This window comes from Schistocerca cancellata, chromosome 6 (genome assembly GCF_023864275.1).
Source record: "Schistocerca cancellata isolate TAMUIC-IGC-003103 chromosome 6, iqSchCanc2.1, whole genome shotgun sequence".
NCBI classification, from domain to species: Eukaryota; Metazoa; Arthropoda; class Insecta; order Orthoptera; family Acrididae; genus Schistocerca; species Schistocerca cancellata.
In genome coordinates, this window is record NC_064631.1 from 642,920,804 (window position 1) to 642,947,766 (window position 26,963).

At 43.9% G+C, this 26,963-nt stretch overlaps 1 protein-coding gene across 2 annotated transcripts in view; it reads left to right on the forward strand.

Moving 5' to 3' along the window:
* LOC126190907 (synaptic vesicle glycoprotein 2C-like) overlaps positions 1-26,963 on the forward strand; it is a 477,766-nt gene that overhangs the window by 419,106 nt on the left and 31,697 nt on the right. For both annotated transcript variants that reach the window (XM_049931535.1, XM_049931536.1), the window contains exon 8: positions 10,705-10,876. In XM_049931535.1, coding sequence (XP_049787492.1) covers positions 10,705-10,876 — 172 coding nt within the window. The remainder of the gene's footprint in view (positions 1-10,704; positions 10,877-26,963) is intronic.

Here is a 26,963-nt window from a genome sequence, read left to right on the forward strand (position 1 = left end):
TATTCATCTCTTGGTCTCCCTCTGCGATTTTTACCCTCCACGCTGCCCTCAATACTAAATTGGTGATCCCTTGATGCCTCGGAACATGTCCTACCAACCCATCCCTTCTTCTAGTCAAGTTGTGCCACAAACTTCTCTTCTCCCCAGTTCTCTTCAATACCTCCTCATTAGTTATGTGATCTACCCATCTAATCTTCAGCATTCTTCTGTAGCACCACATTTCAAAAGCTTCTATTCTCTTCTTGTCCAAACTATTTATCGTCCATGTTTCACTTCCATACATGGCAACAATCCATAGAAATACTTTCAGAAATAACTTCCTGACCCTTAAATCTATATTCGAAGTTAACAAATTTTTCTTCTTCAGAAATGCTTTCCTTGCCATTGCCAGTCTACATTTGATATCCTCTCTACTTCAACCATCATCAGTTATTTTGCTCCTCAAATAGCAAAAATTCTTTACTACTTTAAGTGTCTCATTTCCTAATCTAATTCCCTCAGCATAACCTGACTTCATTCGACTACATTCAATTATCTTAGTTTTGCTTTTGTTGATGTTCATCTTATATCCTCCTTTCAAGACACTATCCATTCCATTCAACTGCTCTTCCAAGTCCTTTGCTGTCTCTGACAGAATTACAATGTCATCAGCAAACCTCAAAGTTTTTATTACTTCTCCATGGATTTTAATACCTACTCTGAATTTTTCTTTTGCTTCCTTCACTGCTTGCTCAATATAAAGATTGAATAACATCAGGGAAAGGCTACAACCCTGTCCTACTCCCTTCCCAACCACTGCTTCCCTTTCATACCCCTCGACTCTTATAACTGCCATCTGGTTTCTGTACAAATTGTAAATAGCCTTTCGCTCCCTGTATTTTACCCCTGCCACCTTCAGAATTTGAAAGAGAGTTTTCCAGTCAACATTGCCAAATGCTTTCTCTAAGTCTACAAATGCTAGAAACGTAGGTTTGCCTTTCCTTAATCTAGCTTCTAAGATAAGTTGTATGGTCAGTATTGCCTCATGTGTTCCAGTATTTCTACAGAATCCAAACTGATCTCCCCCGAAGTCAGCTTCTACTAGTTTTTCCATTCATCTGTAAAGAATTCGCATTAGTATTTTGCAGCTGTGGCTTGTTAAACTGATAGTTCGGTAATTTTCACATCTGTCAACACCTGCTTTCTTTGGGATTGGAATTATTATATTCTTTTGGAAGTCTGAGGGTATTTCGCCTGTCTCATACATCTTGCTCACCAGATGGTAGAGGTTTCTCATGACTGGCTCTCCCAAGGCCGTCAGTTGTTCTAATGGAATGTTGTCTACTCCCAGGGCTATGTTTCAACTTAGGTGTTTCAGTGCTCTGTCAAACTCTTCACGCAGTATCGTATCTCCCATTTCATCGTCATCTACATCCTCTTCCATTTCCATAATATTGTCCTCAAGTACATCGCCCTTGTATAGACCCCCTATATACTCCTTCCACCTTTCTGCTTCCCCTTCGTTGCTTAGAACTGGGTTTCCATCTGAGCTCTTGATATTCATACAACTGGTTCTCTTATCTCCAAAGGTCTCTTTAATTTTCCTGTAGGCAGTATCTATCTTACCCCTAGTGAGATAAGCCTCTACATCCTTACATTTGTCCTCTAGCCATCCCTGCTTAGCCATTTTGCACTTCCTGTCGATCTCATTTTTGAGACGTTTGTATTCCTTTTTGCCTGCTTCATTTACTGCATTTTTATATTTTCTCCTTTCATCAATTAAATTCATTATTTCTTCTGTTACCCAAGGAGTTCTACTAGCCCTCATCTTTTTCTGCTGCCTTCACTATTTCATCCCACAAAGCTACCCAGTCTTCTTCTACTGTTGTATTTCTTTCCCCCATTCCTGTCAATTGTTCCCTTATGCTCTCCCTGAAACTCTGTACAACCTCTGGTTCTTTCAGTTTATCCAGGTCCCATCTCCTTAAATTCCCACCTTTTTGCAGTTTCTTCAGTTTTAATCTACAGTTCATAACCAATAGATTGTGGTCAGAGTCCACATCTGCCCCTGGAAATGTCTTACAATTTAAAACCTCGTTCCTAAATTTCTGTCTTACCATTACATAATCTATCTGAAACCTGTCAGTATCTCCAGGCTTCTTTCATTTATACAGCCTTCTTTTATGATTCTTGAACCAAGTGTTAGCTATGATTAAGTTTTGCTCTGTACAAAATTCTACCAGGCAGCTTCCTCTTTCATTTCTTACCCCCAATCCATATTCACCTACTATGTTTCCTTCTCTCCTTTTTCCTACTCTTGAATTCCAGGCACCCATGACTATTAAATTTTCGTGTCCCTTCACTACCTGAATAATTTCTTTTATCTCATCATACATTTCATCAATTACTTCATCTGCAGAGCTAGTCGGCATATAAACTTGTAGTACTGTAGTAGGCATGGGCTTCGTGTCTATCTTGGCCACAATAATGCGTTCACTATGCTGTTTGTAGTAGCTTACCTACAAACCTATTTTTTTTTGTTCATTATTAAACCTACTCCTGCATTACTCCTATTTGATTTTGTATTTATAATGCTGTATTCGCCTGACCAAAAGTCTTGTTCCTCCTGCCACCGAACTTCACTAATTCCCACTATATCTAACTTTAACCTGTCCATTTCCCTTTTTAAATTTTCTAACCTACCTGCCCGATTAAGGGATCTGACATTCCATGCTCCGGCCCGTAGAACGCCAGTTTTCTTTCTCCTGATAACGACGTCCTCTTGAGTAGTCCCCACCCGGAGATCCGAATGGGGGACTATTTTACCTCCGGAATATTTTACCCAAGAGGACGCCATCATCATTTAACCATACAGTAAAGCTGTATGCCCTCGGGAAAAATTATGGCTGTAGTTTCCCCTTGCTTTCAGCCGTTCGCAGTACCAGCACAGCAAGGCCGTTTCGGTTAGTGTTACAAGGCCAGATCAGTCAATCATCCAGACTGTTGCCCCTGAAACGACTGAAAAGGCTGCTGCCCCTCTTCAGGAACCACACATTTGTCTGGCCTCTCAACAGATACCCCTCCGTTGTGGTTGCACCTATGGTACGGCTATCTGTATCGCTGAGGCACGCAAGCCTCCCCACCAACAGCAAGGTCCATGGTTCTCGTATCATCAATTAAATTCAATATCTTTTGTGTTACCCATGTATTTCTACTAGCCCTCATCTTTTTACCTACTTGATCCTCTGCTGCCTTCTGTATTTCATCTCTCAAAGCTACCCATTCTCCTTCTACTGTCTTCCTTTCCCTTGTTCCTTTCCCTAATGCTCCCTCTGAAACTCTCAGCAACCTCTGGTTCTTTCAGTTTATCAAGGTCTCATCTCTCTCATAAACTTGTACTACTGTGGTGAGTGTGGGTTTCGTGTCTACCTCAGCTGCAATAATGCACCACTATGCTGTTTGTAGTAGTTTATCCACATTCCTATTTTTTTATTCATTATTGAATCTATTCCTGCATTCCACTATTTGATTTTGTATTTACAACCCTCTGTTCACCTGACCAGAAGTCCTGTTCCTCCTGCCAACAAACGTCACCAGTTCCCACTACATCTAACTTTAATGTATCCATTTTCCTTTTTAAATTTTCTAGCCTACTTGCCCGATTAAAGGATCTGACATTTCACACTCTGATCCATAGATTGCCAATTTTGTTTTTGCTGATAACAATGTCCTCCTGAGTAGTCCCTGCCCAGATATCCAAATGGGGGACTATTGTACCTCTGGAATATTTTACCCAAGAGGATGGTATTGTCATTTAAAACCATACAGTAGAGTTGCATACCCTCGGGAAAAATTACAGCTGTAATGTTCCCTTACTTTTAGTGATTCACAGTAACAGCACAGCAAGGCTGTATTGGTTGATGTTACAAGGCCAGTTCTGTCAATGATGTTACAAGGTCAGTTCAGTCAATCATCCAGACTGTCACCCATGTAACTACTGAAAAGGCTACTGCCTCTCTTTAAGAACCACACATTTATCTGGCCTCTCAACAGATAGCTCTCCATTGTGGTTGCACCTACGGTAAAGCTATCTGTATCACTGAGGCAAGCAAGCCTCCCCACCTACAGTAAGGTCCATGGTTGCTTATTAGCCACACCTATTATAATTTGTCAGAATGTCTTGCCTCAAGGATGTAAAATGTAAAATGCGCACCGGTTGTCACTTGCTCTACCCCACTGCAGCTACCTAATGCTCGAGAGTGAAAGAACTGTACAATGAAGTGAATAAGAAGTTTTTGTTCATAATGTCGGTGAACCAACACACGATAGTGCTTTGTTCACTATGTCAATGTGTGCAGTTTTTAACCTGAAACTGTTGCCAGAAATCTCTTTTCTTGGAAAACTTTTATGTTATGATTCACAAACACAATGTAGATCAACAAACTGTATATCCATAAGAGAATATTCTTAAGATAATAAAAATACACTCCTGGAAATTGAAATAAGAACACCGTGAATTCATTGTCCCAGGAAGGGGAAACTTTATTGACACATTCCTGGGGTCAGATACATCACATGATCACACTGACAGAACCACAGGCACATAGACACAGGCAACAGAGCATGCACAATGTCGGCACTAGTACAGTGTATATCCACCTTTCGCAGCAATGCAGGCTGCTATTCTCCCATGGAGACGATCGTAGAGATGCTGGATGTAGTCCTGTGGAACGGCTTGCCATGCCATTTCCACCTGGCGCCTCAGTTGGACCAGCGTTCGTGCTGGACGTGCAGACCGCGTGAGACGACGCTTCATCCAGTCCCAAACATGCTCAATGGGGGACAGATCCGGAGATCTTGCTGGCCAGGGTAGTTGACTTACACCTTCTAGAGCACGTTGGGTGGCACGGGATACATGCGGACGTGCATTGTCCTGTTGGAACAGCAAGTTCCCTTGCTGGTCTAGGAATGGTAGAACGATGGGTTCGATGACGGTTTGGATGTACCGTGCACTATTCAGTGTCCCCTCGACGATCACCAGTGGTGTACGGCCAGTGTATGAGATCACTCCCCACACCATGATGCCGGGTGTTGGCCCTGTGTGCCTCGGTCATATGCAGTCCTGATTGTGGCGCTCACCTGCACGGCGCCAAACACGCATACGACCATCATTGGCACCAAGGCAGAAGCGACTCTCATCGCTGAAGACGACACGTCTCCATTCGTCCCTCCATTCATGCCTGTCGCGACACCACTGGAGGCGGGCTGCACGATGTTGGGGCATGAGTGGAAGACGGCCTAACGGTGTGCGGGACCGTAGCCCAGCTTCATGGAGACGGTTGCGAATGGTCCTCGCCAATACCCCAGGAGCAACAGTGTCCCTAATTTGCTGGGAAGTGGCGGTGCGGTCCCCTACGGCACTGCGTAGGATCCTACGGTCTTGGCGTGCATCTGTGCGTCGCTGCGGTCTGGTCCCAGGTCGACGGGCACGTGCACCTTCCGCCGACCACTGGTGACAACATCGATGTACTGTGGAGACCTCACGCCCCACGTGTTGAGCAATTCGGCGGTACGTCCACCCGGCCTCCCGCATGCCCACTATGCGCCCTCGCTCAAAGTCCGTCAACTGCACATACGGTTCACGTCCACGCTGTCGCGGCATGCTACCAGTGTTAAAGACTGCGATGGAGCTCCGTATGCCACGGCAAACTGGCTGACACTGACGGCGGCGGTGCACAAATGCTGCGCAGCTAGCGCCATTCGACGGCCAACACCGCTGTTCCTGGTGTGTCCGCTGTGCCGTGCGTGTGATCATTGCTTGTACAGCCCTCTTGCAGTGTCTGGAGCAAGTATGGTGGTTCTGACACACCGGTGTCAATGTGTTCTTTTTTTCATTTCCAGGAGTGTATTTGTGCTGGTGGTTTACATGCTATGTACTCATATTACTTACTTCTTTTTCTCATAAAGTAGCATGTGTTCTCGAACATTTCAAAACACAATGGGCAGACATGACCTCCTCCTCCTTTAATTTTCCTCCGCCATCAACGTCTTGCAAATAGGAGGGCACTGGCAGTCACTCCACTATACAATACATCACACTTGGCTATTAGGTGGCTGCAGTTGGATGGAGTGAGTGACAAACAACCAGTATGCACAAATATTTAAAAGCTGTACATTCAGAAGAACATAACTGAATGTGGCCTGTATTTTCGCTTGTGGTCAGTCGCTGGGGCTGATATCATGCTAGTGTGCTTCGTTCTCCTTTAAAATATGTTATTAAGTTGGTGATGTCTCCTTGTGAATTAAAATCTCATATACTGCTTTCTGCCATGGTGTTGTAATACCATCATAAGCCTAAAAAAAATTTAAGCATACTATAAAAAAAGTTAAGAGAGTACTATTCAACCATTACACCAAATGAGCAACCTGGCAGAGCACAGTTATAGTGAATATAGAGGAATGTGTTGTTGCAACAAACAGTTCATATCTTGGTTTTTGTGACACTAGTTGTGAAGTGTCATAAAAATATAAAATGAGTTACAAAATAAAATACAAATATGAGGAGACTCTCACAATGCTTATAAATATTGACCCGAATATTTCCTCTGTTGACAAAGTTGATGAATGTTTTGCAATCATGAGACTCCCTCATGTTATTGAAGGAGAGGATTCTAATTGTATAATTTCTAGCCATTCTTATCTAGGGTGTTTGAAGAACTCATCTTGTTCACATGAAAAGGGAGAGACTGGCTGAAACCCAAAATTGACAATAAGAGATTTTTGGGTTAAATCTGGGGTTTACGAGGGCAGTTCAATAAGTAATGCAACACATTTTTTTTCTCGACCAATTTTGGTTGAAAAAACCGGAAATTTCTTGTGGAATATTTTCAAACATTCCCGCTTCGTCTCGTGTAGTTTCATTGACTTCCGACAGGTGGCAGCGCTGTACGGAGCTGTTAAAATGGCGTCTGTAATGGATGTGCGTTGCAAACAACGGGCAGTGATCGAGTTTCTTTTGGCGGAAAACCAGGGCATCTCAGATATTCATAGGCGCTTGCAGAATGTCTACGGTGATCTGGCAGTGGACAAAAGCATGGTGAGTCATTGGGCAAAGCGTGTGTCATCATCGCCGCAAGGTCAAGCAAGACTGTCTGATCTCCCGCGTGCGGGCCGGCCGTGCACAGCTGTGACTCCTGCAATGGCGGAGCGTGCGAACACACTCGTTCGAAATGATCGACGGATCACCATCAAACAACTCAGTGCTCAACTTGACATCTCTGTTGGTAGTGCTGTCACAATTGTTCATCAGTTGGGATATTCAAAGGTTTGTTCCCGCTGGGTCCCTCATTGTCTAACCGAACACCATAAAGAGCAAAGGAGAACCATCTGTGCGGAATTGCTTGCTCGTCATGTGGCTGAGGGTGACAATTTCTTGTCAAAGATTGTTACAGGCGATGAAACATGGGTTCATCACTTCGAACCTGAAACAAAACGGCAATCAATGGAGTGGCGCCACACCCACTCCCCTACCAAGAAAAAGTTTAAAGCCATACCCTCAGCCGGTAAAGTCGTGGTTACAGTCTTCTGGGATGCTGAAGGGGTTATTTTGTTCGATGTCCTTCCCCATGGTCAAACGATCAACTCTGAAGTGTATTGTGCTACTCTTCATAAATTGAAGAAACGACTTCAGCGTGTTTGTAGGCACAAAAATCTGAACGAACTTCTCCTTCTTCATGACAACGCAAGACCTCACACAAGTCTTCGCACCCGAGAGGAGCTCACGAAACTTCAGTGGACTGTTCCTCATGCACCCTACAGCCCCGATCTCGTACCATCGGATTTCCATATGTTTGGCCCAATGAAGGACACAATCCGTGGGAGGCACTACGCGGATGATGAAGAAGTTATTGATGCAGTACGACGTTGGCTCCGACATCGACCAGTGGAATGGTACCGTGCAGGCATACAGGCCCTCATTTCAAGGTGGCGTAAGGCCGTAGCATTGAATGGAGATTACGTTGAAAAATAGTGTTGTGTAGCTAAAAGATTGGGGAATAACCTGGTGTATTTCAATGCTGAATAAAGCAACCCCTGTTTCAGAAAAAAATGTGTTGCATTACTTATTGAACTGCCCTCGAATATCAAACATTTTGGCGATGGAAGATGGATGTGGTGTATTCATCACAGTAGACAAGAGACTCAACTGAACTGAGATAGAAACTGAAGCCATATGCAAGATTGTTTGAGTAAGGCTCAGTATTTAGAGTGGGTACAAATCTATAATTAGATCCACTGACTACCAACCTGCTTCCAGATGTAACCACAAACTTTAGAGAAAACCTCAGCACTATAGTAAATATGTTTCCCAATCATATTGTCATCATAGGATGCTACTTTAATCATACAGTAATTGATTGTAGTAGTTAGTGTTATAAGTGGTAGGTATTACAAGACATCCTGCAAAAGAATATTAAATACCTTTTCTGTAAGCTACCTTAGAGCAGATAGATCAGAAGCCCAGTTGTGTAGGAAATACATTCTAGGAGAGAAAGACACTCCGTGAAGGAATTATCTGAATGGGATGAAAATCAGTAGATGTGATGTACATGTACAGACAAGGAAATCTTTGCAATTTTAGAAAAGTTAATTGATTTATTCAAGAAAAGTAGCTTCACAAATTAAGCAAGTCAATAACATGTTGAGCTCCCTCTGGTCCTTACGCAAGCAGTTGTTTGGCTTGACATCGATTGATAGATATGTTGCATGTCCTCCTGAGGGATATCGTGCCAAATTCTGTTGAACTGGCAGGTTGATCGTCATAATACCGAACTGGTAGGAGGGCCCTACCCATAATGCTCCAAGTATTCTCAATTGGGGAGACATCTTGTGACCTTGCTGACCAAGGTCGGGATTAGCAAGCACAAAGAGATGCAGTGGAAACTCTCACCATGTGCGGGCGGGCATTATCTTGCTGAAATGTAAATCCAGGATGGCTTGCTGAGGAGGGCAACAAAACGGAGCTTAGAATATCATTGACATACCACTGTGTTGTAATGGTGTCATGGATGGCAACCAAAATGATCCAGCTATGAAAAGAAATGGCAACCTGGCAATCACTCCTGATTGTCAGGCCTTATGGCTGGTGATGGTCAGGTTGGTCTCCGACTGCTGTTTGGGGCATCTCCAGACATGTCTTTGCTAGTCATCAGAGCTCAGTTTGACAATTCTACTCCAGTCAGTGCCTCCAATGACCAGCAAAGACATGCCAGGAGATGCCCCAGATAGTGGTGGGATACGAACCTGTATAGCCTGACAACCAAGAGTGATTGGCTGGGGTGCCATTTCTGTTCATAGCTGGACCCCTTTGGTTGTCATCAGTGGCACACTAGCAGCACAGCAATACATCAACAATATTCTATGCTCTGTTTTGTTGCCCTCCATGGCAAGCCATCCTGGGCTTACATTTCAGCAGGCTAATGCCTGTCTACACACTGTGAGTTTCTGTTGCTTGTCTTCATGCTTACCAATCCCTGCCTTGGCCAGCGAGGTCACCAGGTATCTCCTCAGTTGAGAACATTTGTAGCATTATGGGCAGGGTCCTCCAATCAGCTAGGGATCTTGATTATTACACCTATTCAATAGAATTTGGCACTATATCCCTCAGGAGGACATTCAACAACTCTGTTAATCAATACCAAGCCAAATAACTGCTTTCATAAGAGCCAGAGGTGGACCAAAACATCATTGACTTTTTCGGTTTGTGAAGCTTTTCCTCTGGAGTAAATCATTTAATTTTTCTGAATTTGTAGTGATTTGTTTCTCTATCTAATGGCAGCAAATAGACCTGAGCTTTTTGAGGATATTCACATTGAAACTGGTATCAGTCAGTTACCATTATACAATTTAGCAACAATAATTACCAAGTATAAATGGTGATTAAAACAAGTAGAAAGATTTCTATGTTCAATAAACTAAAGAGAGGCAGTCATGTGTGACAAGGTTTTAGTAATTTGCTTGTTTGCCTACTTAAAATTCACACATCAACTTTCCTTTAAGATGGCCCTACAATTAACAGATGAAATATTGAAAGATGAAGTTTTGCTGTCTTGTATGCAAAATTATGGAATGAGAAATTAATTTATTTCTGCTCTCGTTTCCACTGCTATGACAACAGTTTTTAGTTTGATTGTTTCACTTGTCCATTTATACTTACATGTTGGTTTTATATCTTCAGTTTAATACCTTTCTAAATGATTGTATCATATGTGCCACACCTCATGTTTCTGCAATTACACTGGTTTAGATTTAGCACTTTATCACTTTAGTTTCCTTGCAGATATAATTTTTTTCACGTTTAAGGTCTACAGTTTCTTTCTTTAGCACTAATACATCCACTTTTAGAATATTAATATAACTTCACAGAATTTTTGCTTTTGAATTCAATGTGGACATTAATATCCTGTTTTGTTATGTAAATTTCAGATTTCCTTTAGTGCATTTTTCATGTAACCAATAGTTCAGTGTAAGACATAGAACTCCTCTTACCATGTACCTTAAAAGCTTTTTACAAAGTGCACTGTTAAGATTTTGCTTTTTAATTATTGTCAAATCACTGCTCTGTTCTACAGGTGTCACTGTCATCAAGTACATTGCGTTAACATACCACCGTTGTGAACACCTTTAGTGACATTTTCAAATGGTTATGCGTGTTTTGTTACTTTGCAGTATGAACACCATGAGACTTTGGGCACCTCAGCTGTTTGCCTCAATAGAAGAATATAATGAGTATCACAAGACTGATAATGGCAGTTTAACATCGGCCTCTATCTGTGACATGATAACATTCACCCCACCTGAGGATGAACTACACGACGTAGAGGAAGGAACTTGTGGCGTGGTAAAAATACTTGCTTAACATTGGTTAACTTAATTCTTGTTTTCCACTTTCTGCATTCAGATTACTCTCATAGACAACAGAATGGTTTGCCACAAATTTGTGTACAGTAAGATATTGTAGAGAAAGGTCCTTTTCATACTTGAGAAGAACATACAAATGGAATATACAAATGAATTGGCTGTGACTTCAGTTAAATAGCCAGCCTGGTACTGACACGGACTAATATAAAATGTAGAGAATTTGTAGCAGAATAGCAAAAGTAGCAATTATTCTTTGGGGCTGTGTATGAAGAGTGTATTCATGACGAGTGAATACAATTATACTATGCTACCGCAGGGAAAACACATTCTCAGGGTAGATAATACAGTGATTCTAAAGTGTAAAAAAGTAGATATAAAGGACAACGTTGTTAATGGATGTTACAATTTTCTGCCTTAATGGTAGCACCATATGAGGCTGTATATCTAGAAATGCAATATAAATAGAGATCATAGCCTCAAAGACAGTTAAGTTAATGGCCAAGACACTGATTGAATTTATCATGCTAGATGAATCAAATTGTACTCTATATTCTGTGTGGCCCATCCTTTTGATTTAAGAAGGCTGTTACTTATAGGAATTCTCTGAGGTGCATCATTTTGTGTGTGTGTGTGTGTGTGTGTGTGTGTGTGTGTGTGTTGGTGGAGCTGTCATTCATACTCAGGTGATTCAAGTGAAAAAGTTTGACATGATTATGACCACACAACAAGAATTAACAGACTTTGAATGCAAAATGGAGCTAAACACATAGAACATTCCATTTCAGAAATCATTAGGGGATTCAATATTCAGCGATCCACAGTGTCAAGAGTGTGCTGAGAAAGCCACATTTCAGGCATTACCTCTTGCTACGGACAACACAGTGGCTGACAGGTTTCATGACTGAGAGCAGCAGCATTTGCTTGGATTTGTCAGTGATAAGAGTTTGCATAGAATTGTCAGTGCTAACAGATAAGCAACACTGTAAAATCAATGTGGGTTGTACAACAAACTTGTGGGTTAGGACAGTGCAGCAAAATTTGGCGTTAATGAGCTATGGCAACAGACGACTGATGTGTGTGCATTTGCTAACAGCACATCACCACCTGCAGTGCCTCTCCTGGGCTCGTGACCATATTGGTTGGACTCTAGATGACTGGAAAACTGTGGCAGGTCAAGTTAGGCCAAATTTCAGTTGGTAAGAGCTCATGGAAGGGTTAGAGTGTGACGCAGACCCCCATGAAGCCGTGAACCAAAGTTGTCAACAAGGCACTGTGCAAGCTAGTGGTGGCTCCATGTGGTGTGGGCCTTGTTTACATTGAGTGACCTGGGTCCTCTGGTCCAACTGAACCAATCATTGATTGGAAATAGTTATGTTTGTCTACTTGGAGACCATTTTCAGCCATTCACGAACTTCATGTTCCAAAACAACGATGGAATTTTTATGAGTGACAATACACCGTGTCACAAAGAACATTCTGGACAATTCAAGTGAATGATTTGGCCACCCAGTTGCCCGACATGAATCCCATTGAACATTTACAAGACATTATTGAGAGATCAGTTCAAGCACAAAATCTGCACTGGCAACACTTTTGCAATTATCAATGGCTGTAGAAGCAGCATGGCCCAATAATTCTTCAGGAGGCTTCCAATGACTTGGATCCATGCCATGTTGAATTGCTGCACTATGCCAGGTGCAAGGAGGTCCACACAATATTAGGTGGTATACATGGTATATCAAGACTTCCATCACCTCACTGTATTGTTAATGACGTGTTTCATGCTGTTGACACATCTTTAAATTATTTACAAATTTTTGTTGCATGAAAATACGCAAACCTATCTGGCACCAACAGTCATTGATGTTAGCAGTAAAAACTTTTGCAACAGAGACTGTTTCTTCTTTTTGGAATAATCAGTTACTGTTACTGCACCAGGATCATATTGTGGACTGAATAAAGTAATAGTTTTATGTGTAGACATTACAAACATTGACATTTATTTAAGAAGGGTAATAATAAAACTGTGTAATGCCAAAGAACAGACAGTTTACTGCGTACAAAAATACTGTGTGTACCGAAGTCACAATTCAGCCTGACCACAAAGTCATCTGGACGCAAGTAGCAGACCTAGGTGAACTCAAGTTAGTCATCAGATGTTTCTGCTGGCCACCTGTTTCTGCCATAACAGTTGTAGAATCATTTCAGGGTAAGCCAACATTCAGTAGCACAGAATTAACAGATCATGCGGTGTTAGTTGGAGGCGACTTATATCTAATGAGTATAGACTGGGACATCTGTGGATTCACTGCAGGTTACAAGTCTTCTAAAGTACATCTTAACACATTTTCTGAAAACTGTCATGAATAACCAGTTAGACAACTGGCAAGTAATAGAAACATTTTAGACCTTTTGACAGTGTCAGTATAGAGATGGGGATTAATAAATTATTATCATGTCATCATAGTAACGATGGGTACTGAAATTAATAAATCCATCAAAAGGCTAGGAGAGTAATTACGCTAGGGGGGGAAAAACAGATAAATAGTTGTTAGCACCCCAGATAAATGGTCGTTAGCGTCCCACTTAGGCAATGGATGGGCATCATTTAGTTCCAATATGACAGATGTAGAGGCATTACAGACAAGGTTTAAACTGATTGTATATTGTACTCTGGAGATGTATGTACCAAGTAAATGGATTAACGATGGAAAAGACTCTCCGTAGTTTAATTTGGAAAATTCTAAGGAAGCAGAGAGTGTTGCACTCTTGGTTCAGAAAAGAACATGCAAATGTCAACAGGCAAAATTTAGCAGAAATTTGTGTGTCCATAATATGATCAATGCTTGAAGCACTCAAAAACTTTCATTGTCATACTTTTATGAAAGATCTTTAGGAGAATTTTAGAAAATTTTGGTCACAGCTACAAAGTGGATCAGAGGCTTTTATCCAGTCACTTGTCAGTCAGTCAAGGGTGACAGTAGAAGAAAGCAAAAGGAAAGCTAGAGTTTTAAATTTCACTTTTATGAAATCATTCATGGAGGATCATACCAGTGTACTGTCATTTGACTGTCGCACTGACTCCTGCATGGAGACGTAGAAATAGGCAACCATGGCATAGAGAGGCAAAACAAGTGAGACACCAGGTCCAGATGGAATCCCAGCTTAGTCTTACAGAGAGTACTCTGCAGCATTGCCCTCCAACTTAGCTTCTATGTATCACGAATATCTCCCCCAGCGCAAAGTGCCAAGTGACTAGAAAAAAGTGCAGGTTATTCCTGTATATATGGAAGGTAAAAGAATGGACTCGCATAATTACATACCAATGTCCTTAACATTGGTTTGCTGCAGAATCCTTGAACACATTCTGAGTTTGAGTATGATCAATTTCCTGAGTGTAATAAATTTCCTTGAGGCAGAATAGCTTCTATCTACAAATCAACACAGATTTAGAAAAAATCCCTCATGCAAAACTGGGCTTGCCATTTCTCACATGAAACAGTTTGAACTATGGATGAAGGGCAGCAGGCAGATTCCATATTTCTAGATTTCCAGAAAGCATTTGTCATGGTGCCACATCGCAGGCTGTTAATGAAGGTCTGAGCATATGGATTAGGTTCCCAGATATGTGACTCGCTTGAAGACTTTTTAAGTAATAGGGCCCAGTACATTGTCCTGATGGCAAGTGTTCAACGTAGACAAAGGTATTGTCAGGCTTGTTTGCTGATGATGCTGTGGTGTTCAAAAAGGTGTCATCATTGAGTGACTGTAGGAGAATACAAGATGACTTAGACAGAATTTCTAGTTGGTGTGATGAATGGCAGCTTGCTCTAAATGTAGAAAAATATAAGTTAATGCAGGTGAGTAGGAAAAACAATCCTGTAATGTTTGAATACAACATTATTAGTGTGGAGCGTGACACATTCACATCGATTAAATACCTAGGAGTAATGTTGCAAAGTGATATGAAATGTAATGAGCACATCAGACGGATAGTATGGAAGACAAATGCTCAAAGCTGAATAATTGGCAGAATTTTAAGGAAGTGTATCTCATCTGCAAAGGAGATGCATATAGAATGTTTGTGCGACCCATTCTTGAGTACTGTTTGATTGTTTTGGATCCCCACCAGGTCAGATTAAAAGAAGACATCAAATTCAGATATGTGTTGCTCGATTTGTAATAGGTAAGTTCAGTCAGGATGATAGTATTATGGAGTGTCTTCCTGAACTCAAATACCGATGACTGGAGGGAAGACGACGCTCTCTTCATGAAGCAGGATTGCAGAAGTTTAGAGAACTGGCATTTGAGGCCAACTGTAGACCAATTCTACTGCAACTAATGTATATTCTGTGTATAAGGAGGCTTATAGACGGTAATTTTTGCCTCACTCTATTTGCAAGTGGAACAAGAAAGGAAATGACTAGTAGTGGTACATGGACCCCACCACCATGCAGTGTACTTTGCTTTGTAGAGTATGCATGTAGATGTAGATGTAGATGTACAAAGGGAACGTGCTATTAGAGGCTCAAAGCACACAAACAGGGTATCTAGATGCTTATGTTGATGCATGCTGATTGTAAGCTATGTGTGTATTAAGAAGTTTATGAGGCAATGAATTCTTCTTTCCAGTCAACTACATTTCAGGCTGGGGATGGGAATTTTATATGGTGAATATATGTAGGTAAGATCAAGTGAGTTCCTTTGCATGTTTACCATTGTTACGCATAGATGAAAATGCAGAGACCTGCTGGCAGCTTATGTGCTTACCATAAGATATCTCAATGGAGGCTGTACACTTGTGACTTTCACCTGCTTTATTTCTTTGTTGGTAGTCTTTGGTGTCGTCGTATTGCATTGTTATACTGGCTGAAAAATGGGGGTGGAAGTTAAACACTGACTACCGTAAATGATGTAGCCGACAGTTGCACAGTTACGTTTCACAATTATTTACTTTCACTGTTCACAGCCGCCCAATATTGCACAGTTAATATGGCCAGTTCACTGTTGGTTAACTTTTGATAGGCCTCTTAATAGTTTGTAGGCAAACATCAGCATACTGCTGCTGTTGTGACTCGCCGATCATTCAATGTGCCGCCGCGCAATTACGCACGTCCTCTACGTGCGGCGCTGTCTGCCAGCCATGCAGCAGCTGCGCCACCTAAGCGGCCAGCTGAGCAGCGGCCGCTAGACTGGGACTCGGTGCTTATTCGAACGCTAACGTGTACACATGTCAACTTACTCTGTGACTTATATGTGTTGTTGTGTCGTTCCTAAATATGTGTGTTAAACTTGAAGTTCTAACAATTGGTGACGAGGCAGTGGATTTTTCCTTTTCACCGTTGACTCACAGGGTTCCATGGCTACTGTCGAGCAACTCTTGCAAAATCTCCTTGAACAGCAAACGCTTCTAACAGCGGCGATTCGCGATTTCGTCGCGGCTTCAAATGCAGGGCATTTCTCATCGTTGGCTATACCTCCTTTTCCTCCTTACGACGAGACGGCGGAAGACTGGTCTGATTATGAAAAACGTCTTCGACAGCACTTCTTGGCATTTCATGTCACGGATGAACAACCATGTAAGTCTCTGTTCCTTTCCTGGATTTCACCTCAAATGTATCGGTTGTTGTCGCAATTGACTCCTTTGAAGGACTCTGCGTCTTTGTCCTTTGCTGAAATGTGCTCATTTCTGTCAAACGCATGTGGTAGCCTCTCGTGTTGCCTTTTATCGTTGTCAAAAACAACCAAATCAATCCTATCGCGCTTGGGCTGCTGAACCACAAAGAATCCTATGCCAATTCCATAGTATGGGATGCTATTATCCGGTCGGTGCCCGACAAAGAAGTTCGGCAACGTGCCCTTCAGTTGGCGAATCCGACTCTAGATGAAGTTCTCTCCATTGTGCAGTCTTTTGAAATTTCTCGCGCCGCTGGGGCGCAAATAGAAGCGTGGGGTGATGTCGGGGAAATACAACCTCTGTGCGCTGTTGACAACGTGTGCGGCACGTCCCCGCCAGTCGACGTGGCCAAAGTGCACTCCCACGTGCAGCCTCGGCCTAGCCGTAACCCACTAAGAAACTGCAGCAAAATCCCCGGAAACTTCTTTCATGTCCGCGGTGTTTTACGAAACATTCACGCGAGGATTGTCCCCAACGTTGGGCTGTATGTCACAATTGCAAAAAGAAAGGTCATGTGTCTTCCGTTTGTAAATCCGACCGCATACATGATGTTCATGAACATGACGCTGATTCTGATTCTGTATTGTCTGTCAATTGCACTTCTTCGCTTTCAGGGAAGTTATTCCTCACTGTCCAAATCCTTGGTCGAGATGTTTGCATGCAAGTGGATACCGTTTCTGCTGCCACTATAATTAATTCTCAGGCGTATCTTCAGCTGGGTTCTCCACTCCTGTCCCCTGTCACTCGGCAATTACGGACGTACAATAAACAGAAGATTTCTCTCTTGGGACAGTTTAATGCTGAGGTATCTTACAAATCCGTCTACAACATTTTCGTCCCTTTTTTCTCCTGGGTTAGGCCGTGCAAACGACTTTGAAGCTCATATCACACTCAAACCCACTGCTCGGCCTAAGTTTTTTCGGGCTTGGCCCATTCCTGTGGCCCTTCGTGATTGGGTAAAACGGGAGTTGGATCGTCTCACTGTGTCAGGGGTCTTGCTTCCTGTCACTTCCAGTGAGTGGTCCTCTCCTGTCGTTGTAGTTGCTAAGCCAAATGGTGATATTCGTCTCTGTGGCGATTTCAGAGCCACTGTAAATGCTCAATGCCTCATCGACACTTACCCTATGCCCCGTCCTGAAGAACTGTTCACTAAACTCGCTGGAGGCCAGTATTTTTCTAAAATTGACCTGTCAGAAGCTTATCATCAACTTCCTCTCAACGCTGCTTCCCCGCAGTTTCTGGTCCTTAACACGCCTTTCGGCCTCTATCAATACCAACGCTTGCCATTCGGGGTTGCTAGCGCCCCCGCTCTCATTCAGCGATTCTTGGAACAATTATTGCTCCCTGTCCCTGGGTGTATCAATTACATGGACGACATTGTTGTCACTGGCTCCACCACTGAAGAACATCTTCAAAATCTCCGCACACTTTTTCATGTCTTACAGACTGCCGGTCATAAGTGTAATCTTCAGAAATCACAATTTTTTCAGGCCTCTATCACGTACTTGGGGTTTCAACTCTCTCAGGATGGTATTCGTCCGCTTCAACAAACTGTCGCTGCGATCGATGCCCTTCCTCGCCCTACATCTGTTAAGGAACTGCAGGCCTTCTTGGGGAAAATCGCATACTATCACAAGTTTTTACCGTCTGTGGCTTCGGTAGCTCAGCCGTTGCATCGCCTGTTGCATAAAAACGTGCCTTTTCACTGGTCCGCGTCATGTGAAGCGGCTTTCCAGAAATTAAAGACTATGCTGAAACAGGCCCCATGCCTGGCTACTTATCGACCTGGCCAACATCTTGTTCTTGCCACAGACACCTCTCAATATGAGGTTGGGGCAGTCCTTGCGCACCGTTTTTCTGACGGTTCGGAACAACCCATTGCTTATGCCTCCAAAACGCTCACGGATGCCCAACAAAAGTATTCTCAAATTGAGAAAGAAGCTTTGGCCATCATTTATGCTCTTCATAAGTTTGGTGTTTTTCTCTATGGCTCAAAATTTCATCTTGTTACGGATCACAAACCACTTGTTTCCTTGTTTCACCCATCAACGTCACTTCCCGACAAGGCTGCACACCGCCTCCAGCGTTGGGCTCTTTACTTGTCCCGTTTCAATTATGAGATTCATTTCCGGCCAACGGCCCAACATGTGAATGCCGGTGCTCTGTCTCGCCTTCCCATGGGTCCTGATCAGGCATTCGATAGGGACAAACTTTTGTGTTTCCACCTGGATGTTGCCGAGCAGCGGGTTGTGGACAGGTTCCCCATCACTGGGGACAGGCTGGCGGCTGCTACGGGTTCTGACCCAGGCTGGCGGCTGCTACGGGTTCTGACCCTACCCTCTCCCGGGTTTTATGCTGTATTCAGAAGGGTTGGCCAGATCGCCCGTCTGCTAAGACTTCTGATCCGTTGCGGAACTACTACACTTTGCGCTACCGCCTCACGGCTAGGGATGGTGTTATCCTCCTCTCCACTGACAATGCTTCGCCGCAATTTGTGGTACGTGCGTCTTTGCGTGCTTCGGTCTTGCGCCTCCTTCACCAGGGGCACTGGGGTGTTGTTGTTGTTGTGGTCTTCAGTCCTGAGACTGGTTTGATGCAGCTCTCCATGCTACTCTATCCTGTGCAAGCTTCTTCATCTCCCAGTATCTACTGCAACCTACATCCTTCTGAATCTGCTTAGTGTATTCATCTCTTGGTCTCCCTCTACGATTTTTACCCTCCACACTGCCCTCCAATGCTAAATTTGTGATCCCTTGATGCCTCAAAACATGTCCTACCAACCGATCCCTTCTTCTAGTCAAGTTGTGCCACAAACTTCTCTTCTCCCCAATCCTATTCAATACCTCCTCATTAGTTACGTGATCTACCCACCTTATCTTCAGCATTCTTCTGTAGCACCACATTTCGAAAGCTTCTATTCTCTTCTTGTCCAAACTAGTTATCGTCCATGTTTCACTTCCATACATGGCTACACTCCATACAAATACTTTCAGAAACGACTTCCTGACACTTAAATCTATACTCGATGTTAACAAATTCCTCTTCTTGAGAAACGCTTTCCTTGCCATTGCCAGTCTACATTTTATATCCTCTCTACTTCGACCATCATCGGTTATTTTACTCCTCAAATAGCAAAACTCCTTTACTACTTTAAGTGTCTCATTTCCTAATCTAATTCCCTCAGCATCACCCGACTTAATTTGACTACATTCCATTATCCTCGATTTGCTTTTGTTGATGTTCATCTTATATCCTCCTTTCAAGACACTGTCCATTCCGTTCAACTGCTCTTCCAAGTCCTTTGCTGTCTCTGACAGAATTACAATGTCATCGGCGAACCTCAAAGTTTTTACATCTTCTCCATGAATTTTAATACCTACTCCGAATTTCTCTTTTGTTTCCTTTACTGCTTGCTCAATATACAGATTGAATAACATCGGGGAGAGGCTACAACCCTGTCTTACTCCTTTCCCAACCACTGCTTCCCTTTCATGCCCCTCGACTCTTATAATTGCCGTCTGGTTTCTGTACAAACTGTAAATAGCCTTTCGCTCCCTGTATTTTACCCCTGCCACCTTCAGAATTTGAAAGAGAGTATTCCAGTTAACATTGTCAAAAGCTTTCTCTAAGTCTACAAATGCTAGAAACGTAGGTTTGCCTTTTCTTAATCTTTCTTCTAAGATAAGTCGTAAGGTCAGTATTGCCTCACGTGTTCCAACATTTCTACGGAATCCAAACTGATCTTCCCCGAGGTTGGCTTCTACCAGTTTTTCCATTCGTCTGTAAAGAATTCGCGTTAGTATTTTGCAGCTGTGACTTATTAAACTGATAGTTCGGTAATTTTCACATCTGTCAACACCTGCTTTCTTTGGGATTGGAATTATTATATTCTTCTTGAAGTCTGATCTACATCCTCTTCCATTTCCATAATATTGTCCTCAAGTACATCGCCCTTGTATAAACCCTCTATATGCTCCTTCCACCTTTCTACCTTCCCTTCTTTGCTTAGAACTGGGTTGCCATCTGCGCTCTTGATATTCATACAAGTGGTTCTCTTCTCTCCAAAGGTCTCTTTAATTTTCCTGTAGGCAGTATCTATCTTACCCCTAGTGAAACAAGCCTCCACATCCATACATTTGTCCTCTAGCCATCCCTGCTTAGCCATTTTGCACTTCCTGTCGATATCATTTTTGAGACGTTTGTATTCCTTTTTGCCTGCTTCATTTACTGCATTTTTATATTTTCTCCTTTCATCAATTAAATTCAATATTTCTTCTGTTACCCAAGGATTTCTATTAGCCCTCGTCTTTTTACCTACTTGATCCTCTGCTGCCTTCACTACTTCATCCCTCAGAGCTACCCATTCTTCTTCTACTGTATTTCTTTCCCCCATTCCTGTCAATCATTCCCTTATGCTCTCCCTGAAACTCTCTACAACCTCTGGTTCTTTCAGTTTATCCAGGTCCCATCTCCTTAAATTCCCACCTTTTTGCAGTTTCTTCAGTTTCAATCTGCAGTTCATAACCAATAGACTGTGGTCAGAATCCACATCTGCCCCAGGAAATGTCTTACAATTTAAAACCTGGTTCCTAAATCTCTGTCTTACCATTATATAATCTATCTGATACCTTTTAGTATCTCCAGGATTCTTCCAGGTATACAACCTTCTTTTATGATTCTTGAACCAAGTGTTGGCTATGATTAAGTTATGCTCTGTGCAAAATTCTACAAGGCGGCTTCCTCTTTCATTCCTTCCCCCCAATCCATATTCACCTACTACGTTTCTTTCTCTCCCTTTTCCTACTGACGAATTCCAGTCACCCATGACTATTAAATTTTCGTCTCCCTTCACTACCTGAATAATTTCTTTTATCTCGTCATACATTTCATCTATTTCTTCATCATCTGCAGAGGTAGTAGGCATATAAACTTGACTACTGGGGTGTGTCTTGCACAAAATCTCTGGCGCGCCGTCGTGTGTACTGGCCTGGCATCGACTCTGAAATAGCACACATGGTCGCTGCCTGCGGCCCTTGTGCATCACAGGCCGCTGCCCCGAAGTCATCTTTGTCACCGTGGCCTTCACCTGAGAAGCCCTGGGAGCGCATTCATGCTGACTTTGCGGGACCCTTTTTAGGTACTTATTGGCTCCTCGTAATTGACGCCTACTCTAACTTTCCTTTCATTGTCCGTTGCACGTCACCTACCACCGCGGCAACCACCAGTGCTCTCGCCCGCATTTTTTCTTTGGAAGGTCTCCCCTCTACTGTTGTTACTGATAATGGTCCGCAATTTGCCTCTTCCGACTTTGCGGATTTTTGTGCTCGTCACGGCGTTACGCATGTCACGGCCCCGCCGTTCCATCCACAATCCAACGCAGAGGCTGAACGACTGGTCCGCACGTTTAAGGCTCAGATGCGGAAACTTCTGACTTCTTCTGCTGCTGATGATGCGCTTCTCCAGTTCCTGGCGTCTTACCGTTTCACCCCCATGGGCGATCACAGCCCGGCTGAGCTCTTACATGGCCGACAGCCCCGCACGCTACTTCATCTTCTGCGGCCTCCCACCTCATGGCCGCGGGTGCCTTCACTTGGCCGGTTCACCGCCGACGACCTCGTCTGGGTACGGGGATACGGCAGGCGGCCAAAATGGAGCCCGGGCCGCATCTTAAGACACCGTGGCAGACACCTGTATGAAATCCAGATGGACACGGGTGTTGCAGTGCGTCATTTGGACCAGCTTCGGCCTCAGGTGCCTGCAACGCCTGTTCCGAATGCCGCCACACCACCTTTGGCTCTACCTGATGCTCGGGATCTCGGCAACTCTCAATACTCACAACGCAGCCCTCTCACCGTCATCGCGATGCCAGCACCAGAACGGAAGCCACCAGGAGACGTGCCCATGCAGGAACCAGAGGACCATCCTCTGTCAGAGTACATCTACTTGCCTCCTCCTCCAACAGACGCCGACACATCGCCCATGTCTCCTGTCATATCAACTGGACTAGCCGCAACGGGCATGGGGCCCCAGTAGTGCATGGGGCCCCAGCAGATTCGACCCCTACGTCTCCTGTCATCTCGACCCGTTATCATCGGGGACACTTCCGTCCGTATGGGAAGCCTCCTCCTCGAGACTTTAAGGCGAGTCAAACAATGCCTATGGACGTTAGCCATCTCTACATCTACATCTACATCCATACTCCGCAAGCCACCTGACGGTGTGTGGCGGAGGGTACCTTCAGTACCTCTATCGGTTCTCCCTTCTATTCCAGTCTCGTATTGTTCGTGGAAAGAAGGATTGTCGGTATGCCTCTGTGTGGGCTCTAATCTCTCTGATTTTATCCTCATGGTCTCTTCGCGAGATATACGTAGGAGGGAGCAATATACTGCTTGACTCTTCGGTGAAGGTATGTTCTCGAAACTTTGACAAAAGCCCGTACCGAGCTACTGAGCGTCTCTCCTGCAGAGTCTTCCACTGGAGTTTATCTATCATCTCCGTAACGCTTTCGCGATTACTAAATGATCCTGTAATGAAGCGCGCTGCTCTCCGTTGGATCTTCTCTATGTCTTGTATCAACCCTATCTGGTACGGATCCCACACTGCTGAGCAGTATTCAAGCAGTGGGCGAACAAGCGTACTGTAACCTACTTCCTTTGTTTTCGGATTTCATTTCCTTAGGATTCTTCCAATGAATCTCAGTCTGGCATCTGCTTTACCGACAATCAACATTATATGATCATTCCATTTTAAATCACTCCTAATGCGTACTCCCAGATAATTTATGGTATTAACTGCTTCCAGTTGCTGACCTGCTATTTTGTAGCTAAATGATAAAGGATCTATCTTTCTGTGTATCCGCAGCACATTACACTTGTCTACATTGAGATTCAGTTGCCATTCCCTGCACCATGCGTCAATTCGCTGCAGATCCTCCTGCATTTCAGTACACTTTTCCATTGTTACAACCTCTCAATACACCACAGCATCATCTGCAAAAAGCCTCAGTGAACTTCCGATGTCATCCACCAGGTCATTTATGTATATTGTGAACAGCAACGGTCCTATGACACTCCCCTGCGGCACACCTGAAATTACTCTTACTTCGGAAGACTTCTCTCCATTGAGAATAACATGCTGCGTCCTGTTATCTAGGAACTCCTCAATCCAATCACACAATTGGTCTGATAGTCCATATGCTCTTACTTTGTTCAATAAACGACTGTGGGGAACTGTATCGAACGCCTTGCGAAAGTCAAGAATCACGGCATCTACCTGTGAACCCGTGTCTATGGCCCTCTGAGTCTCGTGGACGAATAGCGCGAGCTGGGTTTCACATGACCGTCTTTTTTGAAACCCATGCTGATTCCTACAGAGTAGATTTCTAGTCTCCAGAAAAGTCATTATACTCGAACACAATACGTGTTCCAAAATTCTACAACTGATCGACGTTAGAGATATAGGTCTATAGTTCTGCACATCTGTTCGACGTCCCTTCTTGAAAATGGGGATGACCTGTGCCCTTTTCCAATCCTTTGGAATGCTACGCTCTTCTAGAGACCTACGGTACACCGCTGCAAGAAGGGGGGCAAGTTCCTTCGCGTACTCTGTGTAAAATTGAACTGGTATCCCATCAGGTCCAGAGGCCTTTCCTCTTTTGAGCGATTTTAATTGCTTCTCTATCCCTCTGTCGTCTATTTCGATATCTACCATTTTGTCATCTGTGCGACAATCTAGAGAAGGAACTACAGTGCAATCTTCCTCTGTGAAACAACTTTGGAAAAAGACATTTAGTATCTCGGCCTTTAGTCTGTCATCCTCTGTTTCAGTACCATTTTGGTCACAGAGTGTCTGGACATTTTGTTTTGATCCGCCTACCGCTTTGACATAAGACCAAAATTTCTTAGGATTTTCTGCCAAGTCAGTACATAGAACTTTACTTTCGAATTCATTGAACGCCTCTCGCATAGCTCTCTTCACACTACATTTCGCTTCGCGTAATTTTTGTTTGTCTGCAAGGCTTTGGCTATGTTTATGTTTGCTGTGGAGTTCCCTTTGCTTCCGCAGCAGTTTTCTAACTCGGTTGTTGAACCACGGTGGCTCTTTTCCATCTCTTACGATCTTGCTTGGCACATACTCATCTAACGCATATTGTACGATGGTTTTGAACTTTGTCCACTGATCCTCAACACTATCAGTACTTGAGACAAAACTTTTGTGTTGAGCCAACAGGTACTCTGAAATCTGCTTTTTGTCACTTTTTCTAAACAGAAAAATCTTCCTACCCTTTTTAATATTCCTATTTACGGCTGAAATCATCGATGCCGTAACCGCTTTATGATCACTGATTCCCTGTTCTGCGTTAACTTTTTCAAATAGTTCGGGTCTGTTTGTCACCAGAAGGTCTAATATGTTATCGCCACGAGTCGGTTCTCTGTTTAACTGCTCAAGGTAGTTTTCCGATAAAGCACTTAAAAAAATTTCACTGGATTCTTTGTCCCTGCCACCCGTTATGAACGTCTGAGTCTCCCAGTCTATATCCGGCAAATTAAAATCTCCACCCAGAACTATAACATGGTGGGGAAATCTACTCGAAATATTTTCCAAATTATCCTTCAGGTGCTCAGCCACAACAGCTGCTGAGCCAGGGGGCCTATAGAGACATCCAATTACCATGTCTGAGCCTGCTTTAACCGCGACCTTCACCCAAATCATTTCACATTTCGGATCTCCGTCAATTTCCTTCGATACTATTGCACTTCTTACCGCTATAAACACGCCTCCCCCTTCACTGTTCAGCCTGTCTCTGCGGTATACATTCCAATCTGAGTTTAGGATTTCGTTACTGTTTACGTCTGGTTTCAGCCAACTTTCTGTCCCTAGTACTATATGGGCGTTGTGATCGTTTATTAATGAGAGCAGTTCTGGGACCTTTCTATAGACGCTCCTGCAGTTTACTATTAGCACATTAATATTGTTATTCCCTGTTGCATTTTGCCTACTCCTATCTTGCCGCGTCTCAGGAGGCGTCTTGTCGGGCCTAGGGAGGGGATTCTCTAACCTAAAAAACCCCCATGTGCACTCCACACGTACTCCGCTACCCTTGTAGCCGCTTCCGGCGTGTAGTGCACGCCTGACCTATTCAGGGGGACCCTACATTTCTCCACCCGATAGCGGAGGTCGAGAAATTTGCACCCCAGATCTCCGCAGAATCGTCTGAGCCTCTGGTTTAAGCCTTCCACTCGGCTCCAAACCAGAGGACCGCGATCGGTTCTGGGAACGATACTACAAATAGTTAGCTCTGATTCCACCCCGCGAGCGAGGCTTTCCGCCTTCACCAATTCCGCCAACCGCCTGTACGAACTGAGGATGACCTCTGAACCCAGACGGCAGGAGTCATTGGTGCCGACATGAGCAACAATTTGCAGTCGGGTGCACCCAGTGCTCTCTATCGCCGCTGGTAGGGCCTCCTCCACATCTCGGATGAGACCCCCCGGCAAGCAGACAGAGTGAACACTGGCCTTCTTCCCCGACCTTCTCGCTATTTCCCTAAGGGGCTCCATCACCCGCCTAACGTTGGAGCTCCCAATAACTAATAAACCCCTCCCCCCGTGTGCCTGCTCGGACCTTGCTGAAGGAGCAGCCACATGTCCCCTCACAGGCAGAGCGGGCGATGCCACACGGCCAGCCTTCACATTGACCTTCCGCCTCGTGCGCCGCGAACGCCGCTGAACCCGCCACTCCCCTTGGGGAGAGGGTGGCCCAACCGCGCCCGGTACCCGCGAAGATGTCTCGACAGCAGGGACAGTGGGTGAAGCATGTAAGACCTGGGGTGTACCTTGCGACGCACCAGACTCCCCACTGCCGCTACACTCCGAGGCAGCAGCCTGAAGACGGCTGACTGCGGCCATCAACACGCTCAGCTGTTCGCGAACAGTGGCCACCTCCTCCTGCGTCCGTACACAGCAGTCACACATCCTATCCATCCTAAGGAAACAATTTACTGAAGGGAGTTAATCAACCTTTAACTAGACTGCTAATTCACTAAAGGCGGCTGCTTATTCACTAAACTGTGGTTGCTAGCCCCTTCTTGTAGAAAACAATGAAAATAGCACTACCTGTCTCTGGACTGTATTGAAAACAAACTCTAGCACTACCGGCACTATGGTTAACTACAGGGACTCTCTCTTACTGTATTCAAAACAAACACGAAATCTATGGAACACTTAAGAGCACTCGAAAAATAAAGCTTCCTAAAAGCAAATACACACGGAAGAAGAAGTGACAAGTAAGAAAAATACAGTTAATACTTAAATTAAGGTAGCTCGCTGCACAGCAGACGTGAAGCAGGCGGCAGTTACGACGACACTGACACTACTGGCACTATGGCTGA